This window comes from Schistocerca gregaria, chromosome X (assembly GCF_023897955.1).
Source record: "Schistocerca gregaria isolate iqSchGreg1 chromosome X, iqSchGreg1.2, whole genome shotgun sequence".
Lineage (NCBI taxonomy): Eukaryota > Metazoa > Arthropoda > Insecta > Orthoptera > Acrididae > Schistocerca > Schistocerca gregaria.
In genome coordinates, this window is record NC_064931.1 from 567,704,413 (window position 1) to 567,727,789 (window position 23,377).

The 23,377-nt window shown below is 37.2% G+C and overlaps 1 protein-coding gene across 1 annotated transcript in view; it reads right to left on the reverse strand.

Moving 5' to 3' along the window:
• Positions 1 to 8,798: 8,798 nt before the first annotated feature.
• LOC126298844 (tubulin alpha-1 chain-like) overlaps positions 8,799 to 23,377 on the reverse strand; it is a 42,678-nt gene continuing 28,099 nt past the window's right edge. The window contains exons 3-4 of the mRNA XM_049990330.1: positions 15,370 to 15,671; positions 8,799 to 9,764 (exon numbers count right to left, since the gene is read on the reverse strand). Of these exons, the coding sequence (XP_049846287.1) occupies positions 8,943 to 9,764; positions 15,370 to 15,671 (1,124 nt within the window). The 3' untranslated portion in view covers positions 8,799 to 8,942. The remainder of the gene's footprint in view (positions 9,765 to 15,369; positions 15,672 to 23,377) is intronic.

Genomic DNA, 23,377 nt, shown 5'->3' on the forward strand with positions numbered 1-23,377 from the left:
AGAATGGCTGTGCTGTGGGATCTCAATGGGGTGTGGTCAAGTGGGGAGTGCCCAGGGATCAGTGTTGGGGCCACTCCTGTTCATTATTTACATAAATGATATGCCCTCTAGTATCACAGATAATTCTAAAATATTTCTGTTTTCTGATGACACTAGCTTGGTAGTGAAGGATGTTGTGTGCAACATTGACTCAGTTTGAAATAGTACAGTTCATGACCTAAGTTCATGGTCTGTAAAAAATAAACTAACACTGAATCACTGTAAGACTCAGTTTTTACAGTTTCTAACACACAACTCAACAAAACCTGACGTTTTAATTTCACAGAATGAGCATATGACTAGTGAAGCTAAACAGTTAAAATTTTTAGGTATTCAGATAGATAGTAAACTGTCGTGGAAAGCCAACATTCAGGATCTTGTTGAAAGACTTAATGCTGTCATTTTTACTATTCAAACGGTATCTGAATTGAGTGATCGTTCAACATGAAAATTACTCTACTTTGCTTTTGTTCTCTTATGTTGTATGGCATTATATTTTGGGGTAACTCTTCCTATTCTAAAGGGATATTTTTGGCCCAGAAACAGGCAGTTCGGGCGAAAAGTAGTGCCAGTTCACTAACTTCTTGTCGACCCCTGTTCGCAAGTCGCTATTTAGACATTAGCCTCACAATATATATATATTCCTCAGTGTCATTTATTGTTAACAATGTTAGTTTATTCCCAAGAATAAGCAGCCTTCACTCAGTTAATACTTGGCAGAAATCAAACCTGCATTTGGATCGGACTTCCTTAAGACTTGAGCAGAAAGGTATACAGTATACTACTGTATTAATATTCAATAACTACCACTTGAATTAAAAAATCTTAGCAGTAATCCATGCACTTTCAAATTGAAATTGAAGAGTTTCGTTGTGGGTCACTCCTTCTATTCTGTCGAGGAGTTCCTTGAAAAATTAAGCTGATTCCTGTTATATTGTTACTTAAACTTATGGACTGATATTTTTGGGTTCATAAACATTTATTTTTATCTGCTATTACTTTTATGTTGTAATTTCATGTGCTGACATGTTCCATGACCTCGGAGGTTTGCTCCTCAATCTGGTCCTACAGAACTTGACGTGTAAATAAAATAAAATAAATGTGTAAGGCTCCATGAGGATGTTCACAGTCTAAACATAAATGTATTTATCTTGTTAATGAATATTATTAACAGATATATGTCAGAAATTCATGCAAAGGGATTTTTATTTGGTGGATTTCGCTAACAGTAAAGAAATGGTTGAAGGCCAATCTTTTTGACCATTTCAGGTGTTACATAAGATATATTTGTAAAGAGGCATCCCTGATACTGATAAAATTTTACAGCTGAATCTTAAGTTCTTTCAATTACCAGATGCCTCTTTATAAAATGGTGTTGATGAATGTCACATCAAGGACCTTCATTCAGTAAATTTCCTTTTCAGACGATATACAGGGTGAGTCATACTGAATTTACCAGTTTCAGAAAGGTGTGTAATAAAAAAAGCAAGATAGAATGAAAATTATTTTATTATTTGAAAGAATATAAAATGCTGTTTTAATTTACACGATTCTGAAAATGATATCTTGCAAATACACACCTCCATTGTCCACACACTGGTGGTGCCTATTCCAGAAGTTGTCCATGACTCTGGGAATCATATTCTGGGAAATAGCATTAATTTATTTGGTGATGGTAATCTTCAATCCATTTATAATTTGGGAGGGTGTGTTACACTTTTTCCTTGATGTAACCCCAGAGAACAAAAAATCACATGGGATTAAATCAGATGATCTAGGGGGGCACCCAACATCACCTTCCAAAGAGATAAACAGATCAAGAAATATTTGTCTTAGAATTTCCGTTGAAAAAATGTTGTATGGTCTTTAGCACCGTCTCACTGGAATCAGATGTTGTCCTTGTCATGGACGTGCAATAATTCATCCAATTTCAGTTACATAAAATTTTAAAGCATGTAACAATGTTGAGCAGATGTCTCTGTTATGACTTGACCGTATTCTTTGAAGAAGTAGGGACTCCAGACACCAAAATCTGAAACAGCACACCACACTGTTACTCGAGGGCTGTGGAGTGATTGTTTATGAAGACTCCAGGAGTTACTCTCAACTTACTATCAAAAATTTTGTTTATTAACAGTTATGGCCAGCCGGACAGGGTGGCTGAGCGGTTCTAGGTGCTACAGTCTGAAACCGTGCGACTGCTACGGTCGCAAGTTCGAATCCTGCCTTGCTCGTGAATGCTCATTTTTGCTCTTGATATATCATTTCTTAATCTTCAAATACATTTCTGTTCACCTTTTCCATTTCTCATAGTCCTCTCCATCAAACACCCATTTCTTAATGTCAGCCATATCCAATTTCACAAATCACTACTTTATCAAATAATAATTTTCAGTTAACAACCACAGATTGTACCATATTAAAATTATTTATTAAGAACATGGGAAATACAATTACCTTGACACTGTGAACACTCTCATGGAATGAAAAGAACTGACTTTTCTGTTGTACAGACACATACACTCAACAGGTCACATAATAAACTTGAATACTCTTGAACATTCATTGCTATGACTCTGCTTGATATTACTGGTATTCTTGATATAAGCATACAACATTCAAAAAGTGTCATAGCCACCATTTTTTTCTAAATAGGTCCCTTACACATCAGAAACCACATTACTTGGATTTAACACTAGAAGTGTAGGCCTTACATGTACTTGACCCCAGTTCCTATAGGTGTAATATCTTTACCAATGACAAATTGTTATTTTAGTGGGAACTTTTTGTCAAGAAAGATTTCAGAAATGTACATGAGATATGTATGTATGGATCTCCTGTACTACTTTGTTGAACACACCTTTCATAATTGATTTTTTCTTACACCTTGCATCTGACAGCTAGAGAATTTGTGTCGCATAACAACATCTCTTAGATTGTAGTACAAAATGTGTTTGAATTGTCACATCCAACTTTCTACTGAAATACTCTATTCACTTCACAGGCTGCAACATCTCTTTACCATACTGTGGCATTTCATTAGCTACTGAAAATTTCAGCACACTAATTAGACCTTACAATAGATTCTTTGCTACTGTTGCTCATGATTTTTTCACAGCTACCATGCCTGTTTTATGGTCTCCCAATAAACGTTATAATGTGCATGTTTTTACCAGAATAGCTTCAAGAAAATTGGAAGGAAACCAGCAGAAATGACACAATTAAAATTCAGTAATAATCTGTAAGTTCAAGTGTCTGCTAAATTTAATTAGTCTTTGAATTAAGAAGAGTCCAATAAAGGAATAAAACAGGCAAAACTGGAGATATTGAATTTTGTTGCATATTGCTGTATAGAAAATTGTGTAAAAAAGAAAACTGTTGGCTATATAAAATGAATTCAAAGAATCCTAGCTACAGTAACTGTGTTACACTTAGGCAACTTACGAAATACTGACTTTGAACAAAGGAGCTAAGCATCTGGTAATCTTCCTACTGGATCTACATTGATATAAGGACAGAAAAATGAAAACTAGACAGATGGAAAAAGTAAACTGTTTAGTATTTCAAAAATAATTATCATAGTTGTTGAAACTTTCTGGCAGATTAAAACTGTGTGCCGGACTGAGACTCGAACTCAGGACCTGATTTGAGTCTCGGTACGGCACACAGTTTTAATCTGGCAGAAGTTTCATGTCAGTGCACACTCTGCTGCAGAGTGAAAATTTCATTCTGGTCATAATTGTTAATACATTTATCCCACTGTGAAAGAGGATGCTCAATGCCTTCTTGCAAAAATGTTTGTGGTTACCTATAGAATCATGAATATATGCATGTGTGCACCTCTTTCTCCAAAGTAAATTGATGGCCATGAATGTCTTTCCTTATGGCTCCAAAAATATGGTAATCACAGTGGGAGAGATCTGGACTGTATGGAAGATGTCTAAAGGCTTCCCAATGAACTTTTGCAGCACAGTTGAAACAACCTCGGCAACATGTGGGTGGGCATTATCGTGCAACAGAACCTACATCTACACCTACATCTATACTCAGCAAACCACTGTAAGGTGCATGGCAGAGGGTATGTCCTATTGTACCAGTTATTAGGGTTTCTTACTGTTCCATTTACGTATGGTTCATGGAAAGAATGATTGTTCGAATGCTTCTGTGCATGCAGTAATTATTGTAATCTTATCCTCACGATCCCTATGTGAGTGATATATTGGGGGTTGTAATATTTTCCTAGTGTTATCATTTAAAGCCAGTTCCTGAAACTTTGTCGACATAATTTCTCAGGATAGTTTCTATCTATTTTCAAGAGCCTTTCAGCTCGTTTCCTCCAGCACTTCTGTGACACTTTGCCATGGATCAGACAAGCTGTGACCATTCATGCTGTCCTTCTCTGTATGCATTCAATAGCCCCTGTTAGTCCTATTTGGTATGAATTTCACACACTTGAGCAATATTCTAGAACCAGTCACATAAGTGAATTGTAAGTAATCTCCTTTGCAGACTGATTGCACTTCCCCAATATTTTACCAACTAATTTGAGTCTACCACCTGCTCTACCCACAACTGAGTCTACATGATCATTCCATTTCATACCCCCACAAAGCGTTACACCCAGGTATTTGTGTGAGTGGGCCAATTCCAGCTGTGACTCATTGGTATTATAGTCATAGGATGCTACGTATTTTTTGTGTGTGAAATGCACAATTTTACATTTCTGAATATTTAAAGCAATCTGACAGTCTTTGACTTTGAAAACTCATCAAGATCTGACTGAATATTTATACATCGTCTCTCAGAGAGTAGTTTATTATAGATAACTGCATCATCTGCAAAAACTCTGATATTACTATTAATATCATCTGAAAGGTCATTAATATACAACATGAACAGCAGGGGTTTCAACACACTTCCCTGACGCACATCTGAAGTTACTTCTACGCCTGACTATGACTCTCCATTCCAGGTAATATGGAGCGTCCGCCCTACAAAAAAAATCCTCAATCCAAACACAAATTTAGCTTGATATCCCACATGATCATACTTTTGTCAGTAAGCATAGATATTGTACTGAGTCAACTGATTTTTCGAAATCAAGAAATACTGAATCTACCTGATCGTCTTGAGCCAAAGGCTCCAGTATGTCACGTGACAAAACTGCAAGTTGGATTTCACATGATCAGTGTTTTCAGAATCAATGCTGGCTGGCAAGGAGGTAGTCAATCTCTTCAAGGTATCCCAATATGTATGAACTTAGAATATGTTCTAAGGTTCTACAATAAACTGCCATCAAGCATAATGGACTGTAGTTTTGTATATCAGTTCTTCTAAACTTCTTGTAAACAGGTGTGACCTGTGCTTTGTTCCAACCACTGGGAATGGATTTTTGCTTGAGGGATCTATGATAGATTATATCTAGAAGAGGGGTTAACTCAGCCACAGATTCTATATAGAATCTGATAGGGTTCACCAGGACCTGGAGCTATGTTCAATTTCAACAATTTAACTGTTTCTCAACACCACTGAGACTAATACTTATTTCACTCATCTTTTCAGTGGTATGAGAATTAAATTCAAATTTCCTTCATAAAGGAGCATTTGAAAATAGAGTTAGTCATTCCAGCTTTTGCATTGCTACCCTCAATTTTTGTTCCTGTCTCATTCACTAGAGACTGGCCACTAACTTTGGTGCCACTAGCAGTGTGTACATATGACCAAAATTTCTTTGGGTTTTGTGAAATATCATTTGACACTATTCTGCTGGGGAAGTCATTGAAGGCATAATGCATTGCTCTCTTGACAGCCAAATGTGTTTCATTCTGCATCTTTCTGTCTATAGCCCTATACACTGTTTTATACCTATTGTGCAGTAATCTCTGTTTCTTTAGAAGTTTCTTTATAGTGACTGCTTACCATGGAGGAAAATGATGCAATGCATCAATATTCCTGGGCATTTCAACTTGATGGCACCCTGTAATTTTTCCATACTGCTTACATGCCACTGTGCTTTAATTCTGTTGCTGTTTTTCAGAAAGTCAGTGAGCAACAGGTCCTTGCAGTCAGAGGAAAAGGATAAGGCTGTTGTTTTGGTTATGTTGCAGTAGTTCTACTTGGAAGCCCTTACCCATCCTCCATATAGTCCTGATATCTGCCCCTGTTATTTCCATGTTTTTGAAGACCTGAAGAAAGACATGTGTGATTATTGATTTGTTTAATCAAAGACATGCATGACAGGGTACATTTATGCTTCAATAGACAACCACAAATATTTTTTTTTTTTAGGAAGCACTAACCATTGTGTATCACAGTGGGATAAATATACTAACAGCTATGGCAATTAATTTTGAAATAATACACAATTTACTTACTTTTTTCCATCTTTCTCAGTTTCACTTGACTGCCTCTTGAAAAATGTATGTTCATGTATGAATGGCTTTCAAATTAAAATATGTTTCCATTTTATTGGGTTTGGTTGGGTTGTGTGGGGAAGAGACCAAACAGCGATGTCATTGGTCCCATTGGATTAGAGAAGGATGGGGAAAGAAGTTCGGAATGCCCTTTCAAAGGTACCACCCCGGCATTTGCCTGAAGCAATTTAGGGAAATCATGGAAAGCCTCAGTCAGGATGGCCAGACACAGGATTGAACTGTCATCCTCCTGAATGCAAGTCCAGTGCACTAACCACTGCACCACCTCACTAGATTTTATTGCACATTCATCTCTGTGGAAATGTATTTGTAACAAAGAGATAGAGGAGCTGGCCAGTACTTACCTCAGCTCAGTACAGCCAATAGATACACAAAAACCAGCCGAAAATTGAAGTTCTTAGCTTTCGGAATAAATGTTCCTTCATCAGGGAGGAGAGAGGGGAAAGAAAGGGAAAAAGGGAAAGTGGATTTAGTTACTCACAACCCAGGTTAGGAAGCAACAGGGAAAGGAAAACAGGGAGGGTAGCAAGGATGGAGGCATGGTTGTTGGACAACTAGGAATTTTTTTTGTGTGTGTGTGTGTGTGTGTGTGTGTGTGTGTGTGTGTGTGTGTGTGTGTGTGTGTGTGTGTGTGTTTGTGTGTGTGTGTGTGTCTATCTATCGGCTGTACTGAGCTGAGGTAAGCACTGGCCAGCCCCTCTATCTCTTTGTTAGTATTTGTTTCACATCTTTATATGAGATTTTCCATTAATTATTTAGAAATGTATTTGTACATGTTTTAACTAAGGAAATGTCTGTAAAATTATATATTCATGATTATTACAACATACATAATTTTCCCTGAATGAATCTGTAGTGAAAAGTTATATCTGTATATTCACATGGGATTCAAATACATCCTTTTGACTTCTACATGGCATACTCATATGAAATGAGTCATCTTAGAATTCCCAATAACCCGACTCAAAGGTTCAATCTGGCACCTTTTACTACTCTTCCAGACTTTGCAGAAACTCTTGTGTATAAGTTGATGACCTAATATTTCTGGAAGACAGGTTGTGGAGGAGAATGGCTTAACTAAGACTAAGCAGTTTGCTTCCATAATTTATCTCTTACATTTCTTACAGAATAAAATGCAACAAAATTTTCTGGGAAATTATAACTGTTTCCCAGTTGAGAAATTGTGCCAAGAAAGTTTGTCTTTTTTCAACAATGTTTCAGCCAGCAGAACCAGCACACAATTCAAATTTCCAGTCTACCAAAAGATGCCTCTTGCACTTTCTCAATTTGATAGACAGTAATAAAGGCAGCCTATTTTGTTTTTTTGCTTGTTTTGGTATCTTATGTAATTATTTTCCAGGGGAATTCTTGTCCCCCTCAACAAAAAACTCTAACTCTTTGATAGTAAAACAGATGCCCAGATTCATGATGCCATGTATAAGAATGACATTCACTATGAATAAAAATCTATGTTTGGTCCACAGCAATTCCAAGGGCACTCATTCCATAATGTTCAACTGATGTACAAGGAAATATGTTTAATAATAATCTAGACACATTCTGGATGACCTCATTGCTCTAAGGACCTATGGTATAAATTAACAATGAATAAAAGATACAATGAAGAAGTTCTCATACCTGGCTAAACTGGCTGAAATAGCATTCCTCATTAAAAGTATATGGAGGAAATGTCTTAGCCACAGTCAAATGCTTTTTACTGTGAATATATTACTTTACAATCAACTGAACATTGTTGTGGCACTTTTTGTTCAGGTCAGTCTGTCAAATATGCAGAAAAACTCTTAGGGAATTTGAAAGAATAAAAGAGCAGGGCTTGTATATCAGGCAAAGAAGCATGCTAGTATGTCATTCTTAGTAAACGTATAATCAAACAATGAAAAATATCCATGACAATGACAATATTATGAGAAGGATAGATTGCCACTCACAATATTGTAGAGATGTTCATTCTCCGACAAGCACAACAAAAAGACTGTTCAAAAAGACTGTTAAACAAGTAAGCTTTCAGTCAAAAGGTCTTCTTCTTAAGTAGACAACACACACACACACACACACACACACACACACACACACATGACCACTGTCTCTGGCTGGTAATACAAGTAAGTATAATATCTAATGTCTGACTCCAGTTGTATGGATGCTATAAAAAATTCTCTCTGAGAAGTTTGGTAACTTGTATTAAATTCATTATTTGTATGTTGTATTGTTAGGTTGCAGATAACAGATATTAGTAAAAATAGTGTTTGCAATTAATAAGTTTTTATCTCGGATTTAAAAAATGAATAAAATAATAACAGGAAATGGAGTGCAAAAAAATTTATTTCAATGTAAATGTAATACTGCATGAAACAATAAGTTACAGAATGGTTCATAAATAGCATATTACTGGTACCTATTTAAGTAGAGAGTATGTTTTAAGAAAATTCACGTGATTATGGAATAACATCAGTACTCTTCAAGGCCTTCTTCAACTTCAACTGAATCCAATCCTACTTCCTCGTAGTCCTTCTCCAGGGCAGCTAAATCCTCTCGTGCTTCAGCAAATTCACCTTCCTCCATACCCTCTCCTACATACCAATGTACAAAAGCTCTCTTAGCATACATCAAATCAAATTTGTGATCTAGACGTGCCCATGCTTCAGCTATTGCTGTTGTGTTTGACAGCATGCAGACAGCACGCTGGACTTTAGCAAGATCTCCACCTGGGACTACAGTTGGTGGCTGATAATTGATTCCAACTTTAAATCCTGTTGGACACCAGTCAACAAACTGAATGGACCGTTTTGTTTTGATGGTTGCAATAGCAGCATTAACATCTTTGGGAACAACATCACCTCTATAGAGCATACAGCAAGCCATGTATTTTCCATTACGTGGATCACATTTAACCATCTGATTTGCAGGCTCAAAACATGAATTTGTTATTTCTGCAACAGACAATTGTTCATGATAAGCTTTCTCTGCTGATACTACTGGAGCATATGTCACCAAAGGGAAGTGGATTCGAGGATATGGAACTAAATTTGTCTGGAATTCAGTCAGATCCACATTCAAGGCACCATCAAACCTCAGAGAGGCTGTAATTGATGATACAATTTGACCAATAAGCCGATTCAGATTTGTGTATGTAGGCCGCTCTATGTCCAAATTCCGTCGGCAAATATCAAAAATGGCTTCATTGTCACACATAAATGCACAATCAGAATGTTCTAAAGTTGTGTGTGTTGTAAGAATAGAGTTATACGGCTCCACAACAGCTGTTGAAACCTGAAACAAAAAGCATGTTTCACTATAATGCTGCAATACTTTATTATAAACTCAAAAATAAAAGGTTTATAATCTGCATTTATTTCATTTTTGTTCCAATGATTCTCTGCATTTCTAGTGAATTCTGGCTTTTAATCACATGTCAGTTTCAGATAGACAACACATGAACATTAAGATGTTAATACACAAAGACTAGATTTTAAATGGTGCATAAGTAGGTGGCAATTGTGGTAGTCCTCTTGAGCCATCCATAAGGGGAAATGATGAATGTGGAGACAAACAGGAGAAAATGTGAACATAATGTCCACAATGAGGAAATTCCCATAACATGCTTGATCCTGAATACATGTGTGTGAGTGGGGGGGACAAAGAAAAGTAGGTATAAGTGATCTTTTCAACAATAATATGGCATAATACAAAACTCCTCAACAGAAAAATTTAACAGCATGAAGACTTAGTTTATGACAGAATAAACTGTCTAGCTATGTGTGTAAATTTATAACTTCTCTGCAAATGGTCTCTCACTGAATTTTAAAAAAACCAAGTCATACAATTCCAAATTATTTTGTGTTTATATTTATAACATGAACTGGAAATCACGTGTTATGGTATGGATTTTAAATGTCTTAGCTCTGCAACTTTTTCATTACATACAACATCAGATTCTGGAGATGAAAATGTAGAAAGGTTTACTTACTTTTCCTGTTTTCATTCAGTAATGTCTTATGGCATCATATTTTACAATATCTCAGTAGTGAGAAAAAATGATTGTGTTGCATAAAAGCATATTGTAAGGATAATGTGTGGTGTTCAGTCTGGAACCTCTTGTAAACAGTTGAGCATTCTGACAATAGTCTTACAGTACATTGTGAGGTTTGTTAAAAAATTATAACATTCATACATATAATACTAGAGGAGGAAGCATATACACTATCCATAACACAGTATTGGTGTGACACAGAAAGCAGTGAAATGAAACAATGGAAAATCCAGGATGGAATAATCATAATATTATGAAAAGAATGGACTGTTAGTCACCATCTAATGGAAATGAGTCACAGACAGGCACACTAAAAGGACTTCTAAACACTAAACAAGTAATCTTTCAGCCAAAAGACCTTCTCCAGAGTTAGACAACACACACACACACACACACACACACACACACACACACACACAGGGTGGTCCATTGATAGTGACTGGGCCAAATATCTCAACGAAACTTGTCTAGCTTGAAGGTGGAAACCAGATGGCACTATGGTTGCCCCACTACATGGCACTGCCATAGGTCAAACGGATATCATCTGTGTTTTTTTTTTTTTTTTTTATCGATAGGAACCCCTAATTTTTATTACATATTCTTCTAGTACATAAAGAAATATGAATTTTTTAGTTCGAACACTTTTCTTGCTTTGTGATAGATGGCGCTGTAATAGTCACAAACGTATAAGTACATGACATCGCGTAACATTCCGCCAGTGCGGACAGTATTTGCTTCATGATAAAGTACCTGTGTTAAAATGGACTGTTTACCAATTGCAGAAAAGGTTGATATCGTGTTGATGTATGGCTATTGTGATCAAAATGCCCAGCGGGCGTGTGCTATGTATGCTGTTCGGTATCCTGGATGACATCATCCAAGTGTTCGGACTGTTCGCTGGATAGTTACATTATTTAAGAAAACAGGAAGTGTTCACCCACATGTGAAATGTCAACCATGACCTGCAACAAATGATGATGCCCTAGTAGATGTTTTAGCTGCTGTTGCAGCTAATCCACACATCAGTAGGAGACAAACTGTGCAAGAATAGAGAATCTCAAAACGTCGGTGTTGAGAATGCTACATCAACATCAATTGCACACTTATCATATTTCTATGCACCAGAAATTGCATGGCGATGACTTTGAATGTCATGTACAGTTCTGGCACTGGGCACAAGAGAAATTATGGATGATAACAGATTTTTTTGCACGCATTTTATTTTGTGACAAAGCGTCATTCACCAAAAGCGGTAATGTAAACCGGCATAATATGCACTATTGAGCAATGGAAATCCATGGTGGCTGCGACAAGTGAAACATCAGTGACCTTGGCGGGTTAATGTATGGTGCAACGTTATGGGACGAAGGATAATTGGCCCCCATTTTATCGATGGCAATCTAAATGGTGCAATGTATGCTGATTTCCTACATAATGTTCTATTGATGCTACTTCAAGATGTTTCACTGCATGACAGAATGGCAATGTACTTCCGACATGATCGATGTCTGGCACATAGCTTGCGTGCGGTTAAAGAGGTATGGAATAGCATATTTCATGACAGGTGGATTGCTTGTCAAAGCACCATATCATGGCCCACACGTTCACCGGATCTGACGTCCCCAGATTTCTTTCTGTGGCAAAAGTTGAAGGATATTTGCTATTGTGATCCACCGACAATGCCTAACAACATGTGTCAGTGCATTGTCAATGCACGTGCAAACATTACGGAAGGCGAACTACTCACTGTTGTTACACGTATTATGCATTGAAGTTGACAGACATCAGTTTGAGCATTTGTTGCATTAATGTGATATTTACAGGTAATCATGCTGTAACAGCATGTGTTCTCAGAAATGATAAGTTCACAAAGTTACATGTATCACATTGGAACAACCAAACTAAAATGTTCAAATGTACCTACATTCTGTATTTTCATTTAAAAAACATACCAGTAGCCAACTGTTTGTCTAAAATTGTGAGCCATATGTTTGTGACTATTACAACGCCATCTATCACAAAGCGAAGAAAGTGGTCCAACTAAAACATTCATATTTTTTTATGTACTAAACGAATATATAATAAAAATGGGACTTTTTATTAAAAAAAAAAAAACAGTTGATATCCGTTTGACCTATGGCAGTGTCATCTAGCGGGCCAACCACAGTGCCATCTGGTTTCCCTCTTCAAGCTAGACAAGTTCTTTGTAGTTTTTTCATTTGACGCTTATTTCATGAGTTATTTGGGCCCAGTCACAATCAACTGACCACCCTGTATACCATGTATATATAGACACACACACACACACACACACACACACACACACACACACACACACACACACACACACACACAATTCACATGTGACTACTGCCTCTGGCTGCCAAAGGCAGGCTTAAAGAGAACCTGAGAGAGATTTGAGTCCTCCCTTGAGTATGAGTGTGTGTGTTTTATTTAGCGTAAGTTAGTTTTAGTTAGATTAAGTAGTGTGTAAGCCTAGGGACTGATGACCACAGCAGTTTGGTCTCATAGAACTTACCACAAATTTCCAAATTTTGTGTGTGTGTGTGTGTAAGTCAATGACAATGAAAATGAACATACTTAATCATAAGCTACTGTATGCACACAAAAGAAAGGAATCATGTAAATGGCATGCTGCCGTATTTTTTGTTGAGAAGATGTACTGTTATTAAAACTGACTCTTTTTGTATCACAGCAACAGGTAACAATTACGAACCCTGGAGCACACAAGTAACTAACTGTCCATGACCAGTGACTTGTGACACAAATGGAAACATGTGTACTTCATTAGGATTGTGGATCCACAATTTATTTGCTAAATATTTATTTGTTGAAAAAGATGGTATTTCTGTACCTCAGGCAATGTATTCACCTACAATCATTGTAAGCTTACATCTGTTGAAACAGGTTCATGTGATTAACATTATACGGCACACTTTTACTAAATGGGGACCAATTACAGGAAATGATCCCTGATAACAAGTCATATATACATACAGAAGGAAATGTGTTCCAAGGAAAGTACACCCACTTGAAGATGGATGTAAAAGTTCTTTTACCACACCCTGGTATCAGCACCAGGCAGGTGGCCCATCAGCTTGAGGTAAGCCAGATGACCAAGTGAAATGTTGTGTAAGACAACTGCAGTTGTCAGTATCACTTATAAAACATGCTGGGCTTGAATTCCATCACTGGCCCATCCCACAAGCCACCATTGTGCTGAGATTTCTGTCATCCATTCTAACCATATACAAAGCTACCTCTATGAGGGCAGTATCATTAACTTTCACAACATGTGCCAGTAGGCTACAGAAAATCCCCTAGCTATGGTGGCAGAGAACTATAGCACCAGTTTAGCCTTAGTGAGTGATACGGGTTTATTGGCGACTGATTTGAGGGACCAGTTGCTCTTCTAAAATGCCTGTCACATGAGATATCTGTGCACTTCCTGCGGGTGACCCTGTCTCCCTGGCTGGAAGATATGCCTTTTGTGGTATGAAGGGTAGTGTGACTATGATATTGTGATGCTCCATCTCACTGTCCTCTTCAGTGTGTAGCTAAAACACTAGTACATACTGACTGTTCCAATTTGCCTGGTGTGGTCTCAAGTGTGCTTTTAATCACTATAATCTACACTACCAAAAATCTTTTATCTTTTCCTTCAAGTGGGTGTAACTCCCTTGGCTCATGTTTGTGGGTGTATGTCCATATGATTTTTTTTCTCCTTTTCTCTCAGGGATAATATTTTGTCCCCATTAAAAAAAATTGACATGTATATATTTTCTGTCATTATTGATAATTAGTAACTGAAAAACACAGAAAAATTATAGCAGCAGCTTAGTACCATTATTATAGTCTTTCATTTGTTTCATGTCTCTGAAGCTTCTCTGCTGACATTTGCATAAAATGATGTGTGAATTAGAAACTAAATAGACAAGTTTGTGTTCGCGTGTATCTCCTGATGGTATCTGAATAATTGCAGATATTAACACCAAGATGTACAGTAGTCTGTTGGATGTTATGTGTTCAGTATTATGGTTGTCATGTGATAGTGAAAGTCACATTATCTTAGAACAGTAGCTTTTGTGTTCATAATAAAACTGACTCAGTCTCAAAGACACTTTATGAATCAAAGAGTCTTCTATTAGAAAGGAACAGAAAATGAACTACTTTTCTCTCCCCTCTTGAAACTGCTCCCTCACAATATATACCTGTTGCCCCTGTCATCTCACAACCTGTCCCTCTTCCACCAGCCTCCACACACACTGTCACTCTTCCACCTCAGAGCCTATCCCCCTTCCACATGCCTCCTCACACTTTCTTCTGTTTCCACCTGAAAGTTACCCCTCTACATTCCCATGTGTCTTCTACACCTTCCCCAATTCCCTGTTCTCTCTGTCCATCTAATTCTCCCACTCTCTGTGCGTGTTTCCTCTTCCTCCCCCTCTCTGTCTCTCCTTCCACTCACTTCTCCTCCCTCCCTCTGTCCATCTCCTGCTCGCACTTCTATCTGTCCATCTCATCCTCCCCCGTGCTCACTATCCACCTCCTCTTCCCCCCTCTCTCTGCTTGACCATGCCCATTTGCATGCACACACTCTGAAACACATTCAGATACTATTTGCACAATACACCAGTTGTGCAGGGTAGCCTAGATGTCAGGTATAACCATATCTCTTAACTCTGAGCCGATACCTAAGGGAGCTAGATAGTTTTTACCACATAGAACTTCTTTCCAGACAATAAGTAATATGTTTGCCAAACTTGGTTGAAATGGATCCAATAGTTTAGGATACACACACATATAATATTGTGAATGTCATACCTGAGGGGCAGGGTAAATAGCAAACTCCAGTTTACTCTTCTTCCCATAATCAACAGACAGTCTTTCCATTAAAAGTGATGTAAAACCAGATCCTGTGCCTCCACCAAATGAATGGAAAATGAGAAATCCCTGAAGACCTGTACACTGATCAGCAAGTTTTCTTACACGGTCTAAAACAATATCAACAAATTCCTTTCCAATTGTATAATGCCCCCTTGCATAGTTGTTTGCTGCATCTTCCTTTCCAGTAATAAGCTGCTCTGGATGAAATAGTTGTCGATATGGACCTGCACGAACCTCATCTGCAAACAAGTTATTTTCATTTTAGAATTTATGCATTTTCAAGCAGTCACACACTTCATATTCATGATTCCTGTCACCCAAAGAAACTTGGTATACAGCTGTGTGACAAAATTTAATTTCAAGAATTATAAACATAAATACATTCAGTAAGCTAATGAATTCTATAAAACTCTTCACCTTACTAAGTTATTTATTATTATTAGTCAATTACTGAAAACTACAGAAGTTCCACTTTTCATCTGGAAGATTACATGGCTACAATGTTGTACATCAAAATTGTTATAGAGTTAATACAGCAATAATCTCAATCGTATGTCGAGTAAGCTCTGAAAATACTATAAGATGGAACAGTAATGTATGTTATACTTTCCACAATTATCTTCAAGTGTATGTAAATCCAGTGTTGGTGAACACAAGGATAATTTGTGAACAGGGGGTATATTTATTTCCCAAATGGGTAAAATTAAATTATTAAATTATGATTTGTAGTTAAAATAAGAAACGCAGATAGGCTAGAAATACAAAATGTTTACTTAGCACTTCTTGAAAATTTTACATGTATATGAAGATATAACTAACTTTATTACACTTATTTTTACATTTTAAATAATTTTCTGAGGACTGATCTATACACATGAACTTCATTGAAGTTTGCAAAAACTACAGGTATAGATTTCTAAATCTTTCTTCCTTAAATAATAACACCATTTATTACAAGACATTTTCATTCAAAAAATTAGAATCTTAATAAGTTTTCTGTGGGATTTGCTGAAATAGAATTCATCTCAGATATATAGGTTTCATTCTTTAAATATTTTTTTCTATTTACAGAAATAACATTTCCTTTAACAACAGTGTCCTCTAAAGTACAAACAGGAGACCTCCTGTTTGTAAATTGTAAAGTAGCATTGTGCTACCTTTTGATATCATGCTAGTTTGGTGGCTTGTGTGATTGTAATTCATGTATATGTGTCTAGCTTACAAATATAAGAACTGCAGTTTCATTTGTCACTTATATCCATAAAACAAAAGTATCTGAGTTTTAAGCCATGAATGATGATGTCTGCATCACATCACTGTAGGTGGAGGAGCTTTAGATGTTATTAATGTTATGTCATGTTTTGAGTCAGTACACAATTACTGCATATCTTCTGCTCTGAATAAACAGCTTTCCAAAGTCTTCTGATCAACTCGTATGACATAGTCTTTAGAATTACATGTGTATGTGGCATCCAGCATGTAGATATTTTGTATGTATTGAAAGCTGAACCCCTTTTAAATTTATAGTTGGGTCACTGGCATTTTGTACTTCCAATGACTGAAGTGTCACAAAATTAAAGACTGACACATTCTTACTGCTGGTGTATATAAAACTGAAGGGCTTCTGTTCCAGTTTTATCAGTTTGGTTGGTGCTTCTTAACAGTGATTGTATACAATTACAAAATTTTAAAAAAGGAAAACATAATACATGACAATTTTTCATGCTGAAAAGCTATGCACTATCCTGGTTGTGGAATATTGATGAGGAAGTGGTGCCACAACTTGTGAACCAACTGTCATCTCTCAGTTATTTGCTTGGATTAGATTAGATTCAGATTAGTTTCAGTTTTCATTCCATAGACCCAAAAATTAGATGATTGCTATGGGTGTGGAATATGTCAGAACGTATTAGATAAAAAAACATAGAACATTTGAATATAATACTCACATCCCTAGTCATTTTCCAGGAGATTGAACTGAATTGTATGAAATTTTATTGTCGTTTAGCTATTACAGCAATTGATAAAGTCAAGTTATATAAATACAAGTTATACAGCATATATACATGGGTTGAAGATCAATATGTCACTGTTGGTGACTCAGTTAAAGAAGTTATGCTGAACTCCGCAAACCGGTACCACTATGAAATTTTACAATCACAAAATTTCTGAAGTGAGTAACAAGGATTTGCAGCTAACCAAGTGAATAATTTATCTTTAAATAAATCAAATGGAGCTTCTACCCATTCTAGTGGCAGTTTGTTAAACATCTTCCACTTCGTGGCTGTTCAGTGACTTGGATAACCTGTAATAAGGTATGTCAAGATGGCTACTATTTCTGGTGCCATGAGAGTGTACATCTCTTCTATGCTGGTATTCTGATAAGTTGCTCTTTATATGCCGTAGGGCAGTGTAAATATACATGTTTATAACAGTTAATATTTTTAAGTCGATAAACAGTGGTTTGCAGTGGGCCAGTTTATCACTGTTTGTTGTAATTCGAATTACTTTCTTCTGAAATACCAAAATGTCCTGAAGGTGTGAGCCAATCTTACATAGGTCGCAGGTACATCGTTTTTTAAATTCCTTAACAAACACACCACTCTAGACAGCCTTGCACTAATGTATTTAATATGTGGCTCCCAAGTCCGTTTACTATCTATAGCAATACCTAAGAACTTAACACTATCCATGAAGTATGCTATGTGAATACATTACAGTACACTGGAACTGGTAATATTTACAGAATCAGTAAACTGTCAGAATGAAACATGGTTATGCACTTTTAATAATCTTATCATATACAAAAAACCTGATCTTGACTATTGTGACCAAGTGCTGTCAGAACTGAAATCTAACAGACATTTTTGGTTAAGCTGGTCTAATAGTCCCTGTTAAGCTATTCATCTATAGAGTAAAAGGAGTTGCCTACCAAAAAGTCTTTCAAACTCCGTTTAAAATGTGCTTTATCTGAAACCAAGATTTTTCATTAGTGAATAAGCTTTGAATGTCCCACATCACATTCATACTAAAAATAAATGTATCATTTATAATAAGCTACTTAGCCAAGTTATTTTTAGTGCAATCAGTCTACAAAGGAGATTTGTTACAAAACTCTCATGTACACCATCCTAGAATACTGCTCCAAGTGTGTAAACAGGAATAAGAGGTTATATTGAACACACACAGAGAAGGGCAGCATAAATGGTTACAAATTTGGTTGACCCATGGGAGAGGGTCATGGAGATGCTGAAGAAGCTGACCTAGCAGATACATGAAGATAGATGCCAACTATCCTAAGAAACCTACTTACAAAGTTTCAAGAACCAGTTTTAAAAGATGAATCTAGGGACTCACTCCAGTGTCCTACAAATAACTCCAATAGGGATCATTGAGGACAAGATTAAATTAATAGGGTTATGTAACAGTCCTTTTCCTGCACTCCATACATGAATGGAACAGGAAGAAGTCATAATATGTAGTACAATGCTATACAGTGCACAGTGGTTCGCACAGTATGGATCTAGATGTTCCCTATTCATAGTACTTTAAATACCGATGTTAGTCATTCTCCCTTGTTTATTTTTTATTTACTCTCCAGTATGTCTATATATCTACTCTCTCTCTCTCTCTCTCTCTCTCTCTCTCTCTCTCTCTCTCTCTCTATCTCCATTCTGGGAAGATAACTCTATCAGCAGATTGTAACTCCAAAAATGTGGACAGGGATGCAAAGCTATCACCCACCACCCAATTCTAAAATGTTTTCCTTTTTTTTACCTCCAAGCTGTTGCATGGGAATACTGTAGCATTTAGAGAGCACAATTTCTATTGGCAAAGACATTGTGACATCATTGGGCCAACTGTCGTACTCCTCATCTGTTCTAGAAGACTGAAACCAAGTGTTCAGTTCCGTTGGATAAGACTCTTTTTTTTTCTTTTGGTAATAAGGAGACGTTATGTATCTCAGGCCTGTGATTGGAAAAGACTAGGGGAAAAGACAGAAACATAGTGGTGGTACAAGTTAACATAATTCCCACTAGGAGACATATGCATCTCTCTTCTCTCTACTATGGACATTCTTGATACTCCGATACCAGATGTGTCTGGCATCATTGTTTGTAAACTTCACAAATCAGTCATTTTATTGAACCTATATGACTTCAGGAAAACTTTTGCCTTGGCATGTGGTGCTATGCAATTTTGGAATGACCTTCTGCCTTACCATTCAGCCAAGTAGAAAGATTCATGTTTAGCCTCTGGCTTTGTCTGAACCATGGACCTTGCCATTGGTGGGGAGGCTTGCTTGCCTCAACGATACAGATAGACGTACCATAGGTGTAACCACAACGGAGGGGTATCTGTTGAGAGGCCACACAAACATGTAGTTCCTGAAGAGGGGCAGCAGCTTTTCAGTAGTTGCAGGGGCAACAGTCAGGATGATTGACTAATCTGGCCTTGTTACAATAACCAAAATGGCCTTGCTGTTCTGGTACTGTGAACGGCTGAAAGCAAGGGGAAACTAAAGCCGTAATTTTTCCAGAGGGCATGCAGCTTTACTATATGATTAAATGATGATGGCGTCCTCTTGGGTAAAATATTCCATAGGTAAAATAGTCCCCCATTCGGATCTCCGGGTGGGGACTACTCAAGAGGACGTCATTATCAGGAGAAAGAAAACTGGCGTTCTAAGGATCGGAGCATGGAATATCAGGAACCTTAATCGGGCAGGTAGGTTAGAAAAATTTAAAAGGGAATGGATAGGTTAAAGTTAGATATAGTGGGAATTAGTGAAGTTCGGTGGCAGGAGGAACAAGACTTTTGGTCAGGTGAATACGGGGACATAAATTCAAAATCAAATAGGGATAATGCTGGAGTAGGTTTAATCATGAATAAAAAAAATAGGAGTATGGGTAAGATACTACAAACAGTATAGTGAACGCATTATTGTGGACAAGATAGACACGAAGCCCACGCCTACTACAGTAGTACAAGTTTATATGCCAACTAGCTCTGCAGATGATGAAAAAATGATGAAATGTATGATGAGATAAAAGAAATTATTCAGGGAGCGAAAGGAGATGAAAATTTAATAGTCATGGGTGACTGGAATTCGAGAGTAGGAAAAGGGAGAGATGGAAACACAGTAGGTGAATTTGGATTGGGGCTAAGAAATGAAAGAGGAAGCCGCCTGGTAGAATTTTGCACAGAGCACAACTTAATCATAGCTAACACTTGGTTCAAGAATCATGAAAGAAGGTTGTATACATGGAAGAACCCTGGAGATACTAAAAGGTATCAGATAGATTATATAATGGTAAGACAGCGATTTAGGAAGCAGGTTTTAAATTGCAAGACATTTCCAGGGGCAGATGTGGACTCTGACCACAATCTATTGGTTATGACCTGTAGATTAAAATTGAAGAAACTGCAAAAAGGTGGGAATTTAAGGAGATGGGATGTGGATAAACTGAAAGAAGCAGAGGCTGTACAGAGTTTCAGGGAGAGCATAAGGGAACAATTGACAGGAATGGGGGAAAGAAATACAGTAGAAGAAGAATGGTTAGCTTTGAGGGATGAAATAGTGAAGGCAGCAGACGACCAAATAGGTAATAAGACGAGGTTTAGTAGAAACCCTTGGGTAACAGAAGAAAAATGGAATTTAATTGATGAAAGGAGAAAATATAAAAATGCAGTAAATGAAGCAGGCAAAAAGGAATACAAACGTCTCAAAAATGATATCAACAGGAAATGCAAAATGGCTAAGCAGGGATGGCTAGAAGACAAATGTAAGGATGTAGAGGCTTATCTCGTAAGATACATACTGCCTACAGGAAAATTAAAGAGACCTTTGGAGAAAGGAGAACCACTTGCATGAATATCAAGAACTTTGATGGAAACCCAGTTCTAAGCAAAGAAGGGAAAGCAGAAAGGTGGAAGGAGTATATAGAGGGTCTATACAAGGGCGATGTACTTGAGGACAATATTATAGAATTGGAAGAGGATGTAGATGAAGATAAAATGGGAGATATGATACTGCGTGAAGAGTTTGACAGAGCACTGAATGACCTGAGTTGAAACAAGGCCCCTAGAATAGACAACATTCCATTAGAACTACTGACAGCCTTGGGAGACCCAGTCCTGACAAAACTCTACCATCTGGTGAGCAAGATGTATGAGACAGGTGAAATACCCTCAGACTTCAAGAAGAATATAATAATTCCAATCTCAAAGAAAGCAGGTGTTGACAGATGTGAAAATTACCAAACTATCAGTTTAATAAGTCACACCTGCAAAATACTAACGTGAATTCTTTACAGACGAATGGAAAAACTGATAGAAGCCGAACTCGGGGAAGATCAGTTTGGATTCTGTAGAAATGTTGAACACGTGAGGCAATACTGACCCTAAGTCTTACCTTAGAAGCTAGATTAAAGAAAGGTAAACCTACATTTCTAGCATTTGTAGACTTAGAAACTGCTTTTGACAATGTTGATTGGAATACTCTCTTTCAAATTCTGAAGGTGGCAGGGGTAAAATACAGGGAGCGAACGGCTATTTACAATTTGTACAGAAAGCAGATGGCAGTTATAAGAGTCGAGGGACATGAAAGGGAAGCAGTGGTTGGGAAGGGAGTGAGACAGGGTTGTAGCCTATCCCTGATGTTATTCAATCTGTATATTGAGCAAGCAATAAAGGAAACAAAAGAAAAGTTCAGAGTAGGTATTAAAATCCATGGAGAAGAAATAAAAACTCTGAGGTTTGCCAACGACATTGTAATTCTGTCAGAGACAGCAAAGGACTTGCAAGAGCAGTTGAACGGAATGGACAGTGTCTTGAAAGGAGGATATAAGATGAACATCAACAAAAGCAAAACGAGGATAATGGAATTTAGTTGAGTTAAGTCAGGTGATGCTGAGGGAATTAGATTAGGGAATGAGACACTTAAAGTAGCAAAGGAGTTTTGCTATTTGGGGAGCAAAATAACTGGTCGAAGTAGAGAGGATATAAAACATAGACTGGCAATGGAAAGGAAAGCGTTTCTGAAGAAGAGAAATTTGTTAACATCGAGTATAGATTTAAGTGTCAGGAAGTTGTTTCTGAAAGTATTTGTATGGAGTGTGGCCATGTATGGAAGTGAAATGTGGACAAGAAACAGTTTAGACAAGAGGAGAATAGAAGCTTTCGAAATGTGGTGCTACAGAAGAATGCTGAAGATTAGATGGGTAGATCACATAACTAATGAGGAGGTATTGAATAGAATTGGGGAGAAGAGGATCTTGTGGCACAACTTGACTAGAAGAAGGGATCGGTTGGTAGGACATGTTCTGAGGCATCAAGGGATCACCAATTTAGTATTGGAGGGCAGTGTGGAGGGTAAAAATTGTAGAGGGAGACCAAGAGATGAATACACTAAGCAGATTCAGAAGGATGTAGGCTGCAGTAGGTACTGGGAGATGAAGAAGCTTGCACAGGATAGAGTAGCATGGAGTTCTGCATCAAACCAGTCTCAGGACTGAAGACCACAACAACAAACAATTGTCTGATTAAATTTTTGTCAATAGATATGAAATTTGATGGATGTTTGTTTCAGGTTTCTGAAAGTGTAGAGTGCTAAGCATTTTCTGATCCAAGTAGGAGAGCTTCACTCTAAGTGCAGGTGCGATATGAGCATCATTTATTTTATTGAACTGGGTCCTTCTGACTTTATTCATATCAAGAGACTATTCAATAACTTTGCAGATTTGGTTGTTTGAAAGTTTAAAGATAGGCTGTACATTGGAATGGATGCCTACCATCATCCTCATTAACATAAATTTGAACAGGGATTTTTCAGTATTTATTTCAGAGTAGGGCAAGATTTTGGACACCAACCAGCAGAAGTGTTTGTACAAATAGATCTATCATGTAGCACTTAAACTGTGCCAACACACCACCTTTCACAACA